Consider the following 13,637-nt stretch of genomic DNA (forward strand, 5'->3'; position numbering starts at 1 on the left):
ATGTTAAAAGTGAGTGGTTGTTTTTTAGTTCAAGACTTGGTGACGGCCTTGCCACTGGCTAACGGCCATGGCAATATAACGTCTCATTTCGGTGAGTCGTCACAGTAATTATGTTCGCTCCTCATCGGCTTTGTGGATTTTGGTGGCGCGCATGCCTCACGCGCGCAAGCGCTCATGCTCATCTCCTCGCTGATGCTCACTGATCACCAGTTCATCACCAGCTCTCTGACTCTAGCTCTTCAGAGACCATCATTCCATATACAAACTAAAATAAGGAAAACCAAGCATTTAAGCTGTTTCAAAATTGAAAATGTTAGATATCTTTGTTGTAAACTTTCTTATGCCAAGTTTTATCAGTGCTGGTTTAAATTGTCAATATGTGCGTGTATTATACACTGCGACAGTGAGCCATCAGCAGAATGAGCTGGCGTAGACGTTAGCGTTTACCGTCAATTTCCATTGCACAGTAAACATTGCCTCGATGTTGTGAGCCTGTACTTAGCCTCACACCGACCCACTCATGGCTTAGTCGTTGCATCGTTGGTGTGATCATCACCTAAGTGTACAGATCTTCAACATTACTATTAGGATCATCGCAATACTCTCTTCTTGAAATTTTATTTCATATCTGATCGCTTTTATTTGCTTTATTTATTATTTGAAAGTCATCCCAACTAACCTACCGGAAAATTAACATTATTTGCATAATCTATCCATTGACTTTATTTAAAAATGTCTCACCGTATTTAGGTATTAGACTGGCACGGTATCAATGTATCATTTATGAAATTTAGTTGTAAATATTATTAAGTAAATAATAATTATAGATGTTATATTTGAAGGCAACTTACCCGATGATGGCAAGGTCAGTGTTGGATGTCTGTCTTTCTAATGTTATTTTCAACTTAACAGCCAAAATCTTAGAGTTGGGTATATCTTGTCGTTGCTATGAATAATTCCAAGGTTGATGGATGTGTTGTCAAAATGTTGCTGAGATTGTAAAAATTTACTGCTTACATTGTCGAATAGGGATTATTTTGGTAGTTTTGGACAAGAATGATATATTAATAAAATAGATGTTCCATTGTTGTTTATGAGCGTGAATGTGGTTGGTTATTCAATATTGTGAATGGACTTTGTGAAACATTTATTATATTTCTCTGTAAGATTAATTGATGGCACTGTCTCGTTTGCCAGTGCATCATAATTCTCACGTTAAATGTCAAGGATGTAAGTAATGAAACAACAAATATTTTTATTGAAGATGTTAATTGTTGAATCAACAATATTTAAAAGCGAAGTAACTCTTAGTAGTTGTATTACTTAATAAAAAATATTTAAGAGCCATAAATATATCTTTGAAATAATTGTAGCATTTCGCAAAATGATTAATTTGAAGTAACGTTTTTGATGACATCAGTGTGATTTTTCGATAGAAAACTAATAATTCATTTATTTTATAATATTCGTAAACAAATTGGCAACATAAAGTACGAAAAACTATTTATTTTCTCGCATATGCGCGAATGTAATAAATAAATATCTTCATTCATTAATGTATGAAGTAACATTAAAAATATGTGCTTTACAAGCAATAAGACGCGTATTTCTGTTTTTTTTTTTTAGTAAACAAATAAAACGTTTAGTTGAACGAAGCCGTGCATCACAGTTTGCATTTTTAAATATAGAATAGAGGAAATTGTAGATTGTAGGCTGTTTGTTTGTTAATAGTTTTATCTTATCTGTGGAATTAATATCATAGTTATATGGTATTGCTCGTTTGTTGTAAATATTACATTACAATACAATGCAATACTTCTAATCAGGGAATAGATTTTTCTTTTTTACTTATAAAAGGCAGGCAGACTAATAGTCCACATGGCAAGTAACCACTATTTGTCATTGTTGACCCATTATATATTAGATCCCATGTGCCTGTTATGTCCCATGTTAATTCTCTATCAAAGTCGAAACAGATAATCAAACTTGGTATCGACTGTGGTTTAGCAGTAGGATAGCTGACGAGTGATAATACTAAAACCAAACGAGACTTTAATAAAACACATATTTTTAGTCGTATAAAAGTTGACCTATTTTATCCGTATAAAACTGACCACCTTAAATTTAAAGTCTACATAAAATTTGTTCGAAAATTACTACCCGCGTTATTACGTTAAAACCTGCTATCGATGATACTAATAGAATATAAAAAAATAAGTTCAGAAATATTTACCGTAAACGAACGTCGAAAACCACTAATCTTAACATAAAATTAAACTTAAATGCATGTCTGTAACATATATAATTTTAATTGATCATCATTGTGTGATAACACTATAAACATCATGTTCGTCTGTTTGTCATGAATATGATAATTTAGATAAAATATAACTTTAAGAAGCTATATAGATACATATATTGTAAAAGCTCTAATAATTGAATTAACATTCCTAATAAAACTATCTTTAAAATGAAAATATTCATGTCTTAAGTTTCATATTAAAGGCAATTTGTATATGATGTATCTGTAAATCTCATTAAGAGAAAACTCGTTATACTAAAATTGAAATGAAATTCTAATTCAATATCAGAATATTCAGAATAAAATTAATTTAATATATGCTTTAATTTTTTTTTGTAACGACGAAAACAATGATAGTGCAGTCGTTAACAATAATTATCATTAAGAGCAACAGCTCGTTAATGATAATGTAATTATTTTAAAAAATGCCTCATAAATGTCACTAATAACTTAATTAGTATTGAATTACGAAGCACCTAATTTACTTATTTAATGATTTCCGCCTCACTGATTTGGACCACGGCGCCTATGCCCAGAAGGAACTAGCCCACTGAGGGCGACAAATTATCGCGCACAAGTGTGTGCAAATCTGACAAGTTCGAAAACAGTCCAGGCCCTGGACTAACGCTTTTAGATGCTAACTAAAGCCCGTTGTCTATCATATTGTAGTTAACATCGACAAATACTAGACTTGACAAAAAAAACCTTGTACCTTTTCATGGCTCGACCTGGGGTACGAACTCAGGATTTCGTAATCAGTATCCTCATAAACCCTTACATAAATGAGGTGGTTGTATACAATTATAATATATACATTATAAATAGTAGGTACATTCGGTATTATTGAAAATCTGATTTTTTTCAAGAGCCAGTCTTAAGGGAAACTTCACAGCTCTGTAGTCTGAAAAAGTGTTAATCACGGAACATCAAAGGCAACATGAATAACGTTTCATCTGATTCAGACCAGTCTTGACACCTTTTGAGATTGTTTTCAAGGAATTGTACATTTTTGAAATACATTTCATACAAGCTGCTGCAAAGTTATTTAATTTGTTGTTTAGTATTATCTCAGTTTGAAAACCCACTGTTCTCCTAAAGTGTATTCTCCACAGATTTTCTATCATTTATATTTACATTATTTTTAATGTATGTCTTTATCGCCAGTTTTACAAAAGAGGTTATCAAAATATTCAGATGGAATATGCAAAACAAAGAGTCATATAAAGATTTGACGCCTTCGTAGTTTTAATGAAAATGGTTTCATCATCACCTGTTACCAAAGTGTTGGTAAAATCGATGCAATTACTTTGTAGCTTCAGCTATTTGTGCGTCATTACCGCACGTCACACGCGAATAGACAATCATGCAGCATTTTGGCGATCCTCGATTTGCAGTTTGGCATTTGGACGATAACCAATTTTTTTTTTCATGTATTCTTTTATCTCGATATTGACGAGAAATTTGAGTAAGCACCATTGAGTTTTCGTGCGCCTTATTTATGAAATCTGAATCTGTTAGCGTGGCGTAGAACAGCGTGGTGTTCTCAGCTCCAAATCTTCACCTCAAGAGGAAAGGAGTATGTTGACCAACAGTGGGAAATTTACAGAATGTAACAGCAACAAATAATATATGGACTACTATTTTTTTTTTTAATAAAAGTGTTATTTTTAATGAAATACTGAATAGAAAAATCGTATTATCTAACAATAACACAAATACTGAAGTTGAACCACCAGTAAAACTGATTGAAGATTTATACCGAAAGAAATAAATACCGTTTGAAAACAATGTCCTCTTTTCGTTGATGTAAAGTATCGAGGGAGCGTTCGTATTAACCCGTTTTCACGTAAAAACAGAAACCACCAGAAAACATATCTTTCAACTTCTTTTTTGTAAGTTTTTAGGGAGGGATCACGTAATGCATTGCTGTCACTCGTTACACACTTTACCACTTATATTAAACCCGTGGAACGAAACATTCCATTTCGGCTGTTGTCTTTTCTGTTAACCGTGTTAAGGGTCCATTTCGAATTCAAAAAATAACCGAACAAAACGAATTCTCCTATTTTATCTTCAATTTATCTTGCGTTTAAATTAATGGACGTGCGCACTTTCTTTCGGAAATGTTCTCCTATTTTTAAGAGACATTTGAAGGTATTTTCTTAGCTAACGAGGTTCTGGTTTTGAATTGAAAAGCATTTAAGCCTTTATGGCTTTAATAAACGGAGAAAAATTCCTAACTCGTTCACTTTAAAAAAGTTCCATTTACACTAAACGTAGAATACAGAAGTTCTAAATGGGTCAGACGACTGAGTCGTTGGTAACTTCGGCCTGACCATAACTTTTCTTTAAGGATTTGACATAATAGCGCAGAAATTCGAAGAAAGACGTTTTATTTGCTTTTAGTATTTGTTCATCCGTCTATCGGAGCGCTTAGTTCTTAGATATTTGACACATGTACTATTCATATCTAATGGTACATAATATGAACGATGCTTATCTCAAGATATCGACGCATTATAAAATAATTTGTGATAGCTTGTTATCATGTACTCGTATGTATCAGAATAACAAATACGGTCGTTATCTCGCGACTGCTTCCTAACTCAGAGCAAACACTTGCCTTCTATTGTGCACTTAGACATGTGTTTCCGGGTTCGTCGATGGTTCTTGTAGTAATTGACAATGAATGATATGATCGGATGCTTTAATATTTATAAAACAAGCTGAAGTTTTGTAGTGTATCGTGGTGCTTACTCGCAAACTTAACTCATTTCTTTTTTTTTATTGGAGAAAAGTTAATGACCATTTGATAGTGAGCGGTTATGTTATACAATACACATTTATATAGCATATAATAATTTTGCTCAGCTCATCATGCCCTAAAGAATATTTATAGGCAAAGCCGTTAGTACTGATACCCACCCTCCATAATGGTATATAACAATGAAGAGCTTTGTTACTAAGCTTGAATAGAGTAGAAAACTGAAGTGACTGGCACGGATTGGATCCGACCGTCATTAAAAGCACTCAAAAAAAAACATAAATGGTAAATTAATTGTTGCCATGAAGAAAACATTAAATAACAAATGAATGTATTTGATTTTACTTGCTAGAAAAACACTAAAAACCTATTTTATAAGGAAAATGACGACCATGTCTTGATAGTTACCTAATGTAATTTATTCTATCTAATCGTTTTACAATACAATGACGCTGCAAAAGTACCCATTTACTGTTAAACGTTCTAACAAGTCACATGTACGATAAATTGATAAACAAATAAGATCCTTAAGAACATGAAACCTAAGGACGAATGTCCCGTTACAAAATGTTGTTATTACGTTGTTATTATTGACAGAGAAACAATGAATGTATTATCAGTAGTCACGATAGTAATGAACGTTATTGATAAAAATGCAAACGTTTTAAATAAATAGCTGTGTTGATATTTTGAATAATGGACAACTAATATATGTTAACGATTTATTGGATGTTCTAAATGATAATGACTGTAAATGACCAGCAAACTATATCGGTAATAGTTCTGATCCAATATGAATATCTATCTTTCTCTTGGAATATAATTTTGAGTCAGAAAAAAATTGTAGATGTTCATTAATTGAATTATATAAATAGGAAAAATTATAAGTCCATCCTATATTCTTTGAATATGACATCTATTTATCTATCTTTCTAGTGCAAAAAGTTTTTAAGTGGAAGACCTTAATGTATTCACCCAAGTTTGTATTACAGAAGCACAAACAAGAGAAATCCCTTACCGAATTACTAAACCTAAAAAAATCTCAGTAAAAAGAAACTGATGTTTTTACTCAAACGAGTTTTCAACGGGAAAGGGGCTCGCGCTTCAAACAGTCCAATTAGACGAAGAGCCTGATGTACTAGTTTTTAGGCCTTAAAATAGGCACTTTTCCAGAACCCAGATTTTTTTCTCTGTTATTCTGTGGTATCTTGTGTTGGTCTTAATCGTTATTTTTTTTCTATTTCGCTTTAACGATGATATGGCATGTATTTTTTATTTTACATATAAAATATAAATAAATTTCTCTCATCAGTCCGTTTAAAGTTATTCGAATTGTTATATCAAAGAGGTTTGGAAACAATTATTTTCCCCAGATAAATCATTCGGAAGTGAAATTCCTCAAGTTGACGGAGTTCGCAAGCCCTTGTTTTGTTTTGAAAAGAAACAAACTTCTTGTTGATTTTAAGTCAAAAACTTGAGAGGCGGACCTTAAAATGAAACTTCTTGGGGATATTTTAGGAATAAATTTCATTTGCTCGTCTAAATTTACCTTATTTACAAAATAATCAAAATGAAAAATATAATACATGAGAGAAAGTTGGAAATATTGATTGTTATCAACTCGAGTCGCGTACAGGCGAAACGTGACTTATTTGTATTTTTCCTTCCGCATACATAGATACAGATGGAACCATTGTTCCCCGAAAGCGACATCTCATAGCGTGAAACAGACAAAACGCTAATTAGCATTCAAAGAGAGTACAATCAGTAGTACTCTAGTACTTTCGATTTTTATGGTATTTTGACTGTAGTTACAAAATATTATTCAGTTGTAGGTTAATCTAATTGTGGTTTATTGTTTTGCCAAGATTTGGCTCAGATCTTCGTTCTCCGAGCTGCCTCCGTGAACTGACATAATTGGCAGCGTTCGCCAGAAATTTCTGAATTTGATCTGAGATTAATTTTTATATACTTGCAACAACTTTGCTCGTTTGTATTCGATTACTGCGTTGCTTTATAATGAGTTTATTTCGCAGCAGTTATTTAATTTTATGACCTTAAAAGTTCTTTGTTTATAGCGTTCGTAATTTTAACGTGTTTAATATGAACGCCTGTTAAGAAAGAAAACGCTGTGCAAAATTATTTTATCAGCCGTGATCCCGAATGTGGTTAACTGTTAAACAAAATGGTACAAACAAAGTTACCCTCGAACCTATTAAGGTGGATGGCACTTTAATGTAAATGCATAGCAATCCTCGTAATGAGTGGCGAGTGGCCATTTGGAGTTCTGTTTGTTTAGGCTTGCACCTTCAGGACGTGTTTACTCGAATGTTGGCGCTGGTTCGTAACAGGCGATCAAATGCTTTGAGTAAACTTCACTTGAATTCGCTTACGTCTACCTTTTCTTATTTCGCAATCGTGACTATCAACATATCGTAAAACTGAATGTTTAATAACTGGGTTTCAATGCTTCTTAGTTAACACAATATGGCCTTTACTCTTTATCGGTTTGTTAAAGTACCGTTTATATTAAACTACATAATATACTCACAGCACCTAAGTTCAATTATAAGCATTGAACTGTTTCCAACGTCGAATATAGTTATCAGGTAAAACAAAAAAATACTTCATAGTGTAAATTGTTGTAACGGAAAATTTCTTTGGAATCGATCTAACGTGAAACAATTCCATCGCTTTTGGTGCAATGCGGTTAGGTTGTTTTTCGGGCATATGGGAGGGGCTCGTGACTTGTGCCTTTCGGCCAGCATTACATCGATAACTGACTCTGATAAGCTGTACATCAGAGTTATCGTTCTTATGCGCAATCGTGCATGACCCATTTTCTTCGATTTGCGCTGTTTGTGGGCGTAGATTGCGCGCTTTAAAAATATAGGACACGTGAGGTGACCTAGCTTTAGCTATGTCTAGGGATAGCTGTCCAATCTAGGGTGCGTTTTGCAAAACATTTTTGTTATATTATAGGTTTTTGTTTTAGAAAAATCTAACCAGTTCTGTATGATTCTATAAATATTTTATAAAGATATTTCTTCAAAGGTTACATTAATCAATACACCAAATGAATCTCTCGTGTTAAATATTTAACTCAAATCTACAAGGTCTTATGTCATTTCGTTCACCATTTGTACGCCCTATCGATTGGTTCAATTTATTACGAAGGTTGGGTTACGTGGGGTTGAGTAGGTGCTCATTAAAATCCGTGAAGGCTGTGAGTAAATATAAAAATAGACGAAAGATATTGTTTAGTATTTAATATTATTTTAAATAGCCTTTAGAACTGAGGCTATGATTTGCGTTCGCAATGTATATTTTATTCTGGATATAACGGGATCCCATGTGCGCAAACAGAAATATAAATATTTATGTAGAATATTATCAAGTATTTTTTTAAATAAATTTGCTCTTTCTGCGTTGTTTTAATTTTTTGTCCACAACGAAATCGTTTTACGTTCACCTTCATGGCTTATCGTTTGTATAGTTTAGAATAGTCACAAATAAAGGTTTTCGACTCCAGGATTAATGATGATGATAAAGTATATGCTCAAGACATAAAGGCACTTTCATAATATGATGTAATGGCAAATCCGGCAAGACTAAAAATAGTTCAAGCTCAGCCTTTGTACCTACGTACCTTCCAAGACGCGTCAATTGAACCCAGGACCTCGAGTTTAGTGTCCAAACCAAGTCCCCGCAACATGAACAATAGCTGTAAATATTAAATATTCCTCGATTGCGCTTCGCCGAGTGCGGAAAACAGAGCATCTTCATTAACTCACATGACCTGATTATGATTTGAGCATAATGCTTTGACCTCCTACGAAACTAGGAATCTTTTGTGCCAACATAATGGTCTCCCGAGGGGAAATGATTTAGTGTCGCATAATAAAAGAGAATGCGAAATTCTGGGACGGCATTTTAAAATTGAAGATGAAATAGCCATTCCATTGAAAAGTATCAACCGGAGTTGAAGTTTTGCGACGTTTTTAATCATTTAAGAAAACGAAACCGTGTAACGAATGAATGGCTTTTGTTCTATTATATTTTAGTGTTTTTCGTTAAAAAAAAATGACGCGAGAAAAAGTGAATTTCTCTCTTTTGAACTGTTCCAATTAGTATTTTGAAAGATTCCTTTGTGGAATAATTCACGTTGTTCAGTCGGGAGTTTGCAACGGCCTAGGCTTTCTGGGACTTTGTTAAAGACGTGGATGGATTGTTTACATATAAAGATTTTCCTTCGAATTTCTTCGTTGGAAACATACACGGTTTTATGTCACACATATTTTACCCTGCAAAAATAAAACAGACACACGGCCGATTTATTAAGTCTTGCGATTCTCTGATCTATTAATATAGATAATTGCTTAACATTGTAAATATAGCGTAACGAGTGGACCTAATTAAACGCGAATATATCTGTATCTTTTTAAAAATACGATGTACAAGTTTTGTTGTAAATTAAAAAAAAAAATAACTCTTCTATTTATTAACATTATCGCACCCCTCGAAGCGAAGCGGCGTGCTAGTGCTCTATAATCGCAAAATAAGAATCGCGATTCGTTCAACTTTAATTATTGTTTTTGCAATAGACTTTAATGTTTACTAATATACTATGTTTATTTATGTTCGAAGGAATTTGTTTACTTAGTCGAGATGAAACGACTATAAAAGAAATACAGTAATTAGGCAGAAGTCGACATCCCACAGCAGCGCACGGCCATGCTCAGGCACGACATATATTGACATTACCGTGCGTGGGCTGTCAGTGTGGGTGCTCGTAATATATTCTTGTATATATCGAAGATAATTACACGTGCTAAGCGTCCGTGCGCCACTGTGGGTTGGCGGCTTAATTCAAACGCGTGCCCTATGACGAAAAATGTTTATGTAATGTAATTTAATTTAATTATACCGAAAGTAATAAAACATAACACGTCGATATTTTACACTAATTAAACTTTAATGATGAAATGGTAATATCGATTGTATTTTTTGTAAGTGGGTATTGTCGGACAACTTCCGGTATAATAAAATATAGCAGTTTATAAATGACGCAAGCCGATCGTGCCAAGGAAATGTTGAAGTTACGCCATCCAAATAGCATACGAGTGAAAAGCGATGCCAGGAAAATGAAATGGAAAAATGTTACAGTTGAAATGATGACGTTTTTATTTTAAGTAGTATCATTGAAATGCCAACCCTCAGTTTGGCAGGGCACCATTTTTAAGGTGAAATTGAGGGCTGGATTAACGACTGTATTAATGTCGGCAATCTTATCTAGTCGAGTAGACATCGATCAAGCTCGGCTAAGCGGTCAGTGTAAAGTGGGGTACATGAGGCCGTGCCAATGCGGGGCGCATTGCGACACCCTGCAGGCGAAGGGTTACGTCGATAAGAGATAAGGAAATATTAAAATATAGCACGTTATTGCGTTATCATAATGTGCTACGTGCTAACCTATTTTAAGGATGGATAATTTTAACCTTTCAATGATAAAATCGCTCCGTCGAAAGTACTTTTTAATAATATTCATTATATATTTTTATTTTGTTATTACTTAAAATTAATAAGTCACAAATAGGGTAAAATTTTAATAAGAGTGGGATGATTTCAGGAAACATATACAGATAATATAGATTCATTGATTATGTATATACAATAAAATCAGTAGCAAATACATTTTTTTAGATTATAAAGTAACGGTCGTAAATGTCCAAGTGCTTCACACAAAAATAGTTTTTCTAATCGGGTTTGATTACCCAATCTTTGATTAAGAATCACGTTCTACGACCACTCTGCCATCGCGAGTATAATCATCTTTAATTATTATCGTTCGACTTCATTGTGTATGTATGAAATTGTATGGCAGCCGTTGCAGAATAATTTTCCTGTTACATTTGTATGATACTGAACGCGTCACGTAGAATATTGTTTGTTATTTAGTGTAATTGAAAAGGACGGATGTAGAAAACATATTAATAAAACGTTAGAAGTATATTGAAGATAAATTATTACATGATATATGAATTTAAGTAGGGAGCTGATCAGTCTGCCTCAAATTAACTTGAAGCGAGATTTTTTTAAATCACCAATCGCCATTGTCTTTAAATATAACAAGTAACATTATATAATATAATTAATAAAAAAAAATTAAAATTTTACTGTTACGTTATATAACTTATCGAGAGATGCTTAATCTCTATGTATATATTTATTACGAAAAAAAAAATCAGTCACGCTCTGCACGTAAATATATTTCAGCTTAGGAACTGTATCTCGAAGCGTACACGCTCATCGGTCACGAATACAAGAGGTAATTAATACACGGATCACTGCATCGACTGTAGTGAGTATACCAAGTTGTTCGGTAATGTTACGGACGCAGGTCGTTTAATAAAGTCGGGTCCAGGAGACCGTGCCAAAGCGGGCGCTGCAGTGCGTCAGCCTGCGGGTCGAATCGATATTACGAGTCGCAAGCGCAATTTAATTTAATTAACATACCTGAGTAAATTGGTGGAAAAAAGTAGTTTATACTCAGTGTCTTGTCAGTTCTCTGTACAATCTACATAACGAAACTGTAGTCGTTTTGCATTTAATGAAATCCAGTAGTTTTTATTTTTAAAAAAGCTTTTATGAGCCTTGTTGCATGAGGACTATTTTGATTTTGAATCCTACGTATATATATTTTATATGTTTTAGTATATGTTTTTTTTTCGTAAATCACGTTAAATTAACTAAACGTATCGGTTTGAGAATATCACCAATCGACGCGTTATCGTCCGTGGGTGGTTATTAATTCTTTGAATTCCGTCGATCTTCCCCCTATTTTTATTTAATGTCCAGCGAGGCGAGCTCGTAACAGCTAGTTTTATATATTTACGATAAGATTGCGTTTGCGATTTATTATTATCAATATTTCGTACGAGTTATAAATAGCGCCAACAATTTCATTTAATCTAATCTCTATAATAACCAATCGTCGTCCGTTTCAAATTAATTTATACGAACGTCATTTAAATGGTCGTGGAACGTCAATTACATTTTATAGTTAGATTAAGTTTGTGCGGGCCTTATCAGTAAATGTGTTTCGTGAATAAATAAAAGTAATAAATGTGTCGCTTCAAATTAAATTAAATGTAAAAAAGAAATAACTTTACAATAAAGTCTTTTTGAATTTTAAGTTGAGCAGGAAATTAAAGAAAATCTAATTAACAATTAGGTTAATATTGACAATTATTGTTTTTGGACAGTCCTGTGATGGAAACCGAGTTTATTCCAAATATCTTTATCCAAAAAGTATTTAATTTGTTGAGTAATAAAATTTTATAATTAATTATCTTTCAATAAGATTTTTAAATGTATTATGTGGTAATTCAACAAATTTAACAGTTTCGCTGTTTTGTAGCAGACCTTTTAACACTCACTCCCCGTGAATATTAATGTTATTAAATAAACATGCGGCAAGTATTTGAATATGTCATAAAGTATGACGTGACAGCTGCGCTTCGTCTATTAGCGAGTTCCGTGATCGTCGGTTACCCGATAACCCGGGGCGCGGGGTGGCGAGTGACCGTGTCGTGGGCGATATGACGCGATATTTTTAAAAATATAGCATAAACATTTAAAACCTAATGTTAGGTGTACTGAAATTCTTTATTGTGTATATTATTATAACTTTTCAACAAAATAGTAACTGTCAAATCGCTTCGTAGTCGTCGATTTTACTTCTAATTGCAAGGTGTTGCTGGGTTGTTAGTTGTTTAAAAAAAAGTCTCACTGCTGAGCTACAGCCTACTTTTGAAAAGGATTTCCTCACGATGTTCTGTATGAAATCTGTGCCCGAGATAAATTATAAAAACTAATTACGTACAACAAATTTAATGTTTTTAGTGGTTTTGAAACCACATTCTTCGGTTAAAATTCACGTTCTTCTAGCCACCGGGTCATCTGGGTTTTTCAGCTTTCTGCTGCAAACAATAACAATTACATAATAATATATTCCGTTATACCGAGTTGTATAGTTCCCTGTATAAGTTCTCACGGAAGGAAATTCATAATGTCGGCGGAATTCTTTTAGCTTAAGAAATTGCGTCACTTGTAAGCGCATTGTCGAAAATTCGGCCAGCATTTTATTTTCACGTAGACGACTTGAGCTCCTCCATTCAAAGTTATTGCTGCATTTTTTAAAGCGGCAACCCCACGGATGTGATCCTTTAGTGGATATTTTGGTATTTATATTACTTTAATCTAAGTAAGTTGTTAGTGATTATTTTAAACGATTAAATCTAAAATTAACTTATTTCTGTATAGAGTACATTTATTCCCCATACGTCAGGATCAGTAAACGTTATTCAAATAAATGTATTTTTGTTGAATCTTGATACATATTCAATAATGGAAAATATTAAAGAACTGTTAGACAGAGATATTAGAACGGGTAGCTGTTGGGACATGAAGGTTCTAGAGTAAGTAGAGTAAGTAGAGCGTAAGCGTAGTGTGGTACGGTGGAGCAATGATGTACGGAAGATGGCTGATACGAAGTGGATGAGAAGGGCG

At 33.5% G+C, this 13,637-nt stretch overlaps 1 protein-coding gene across 5 annotated transcripts in view; it reads left to right on the forward strand.

Moving 5' to 3' along the window:
* Nucleotides 1-13,637, forward strand: part of LOC125070723 (RNA-binding protein Pasilla) — a 49,901-nt gene that overhangs the window by 783 nt on the left and 35,481 nt on the right. For 4 of the 5 annotated variants that reach the window (XM_047680659.1, XM_047680661.1, XM_047680663.1 and 1 more), the window contains exon 2: nt 29-91. The exons of the other annotated variant lie outside the window; for it this stretch is intronic. In XM_047680659.1, coding sequence (XP_047536615.1) covers nt 29-91 — 63 coding nt within the window. The remainder of the gene's footprint in view (nt 1-28; nt 92-13,637) is intronic. 5 annotated transcript variants of the gene reach the window in all.

This window comes from Vanessa atalanta, chromosome 18 (assembly GCF_905147765.1).
Source record: "Vanessa atalanta chromosome 18, ilVanAtal1.2, whole genome shotgun sequence".
Classification (NCBI taxonomy): domain Eukaryota; kingdom Metazoa; phylum Arthropoda; class Insecta; order Lepidoptera; family Nymphalidae; genus Vanessa; species Vanessa atalanta.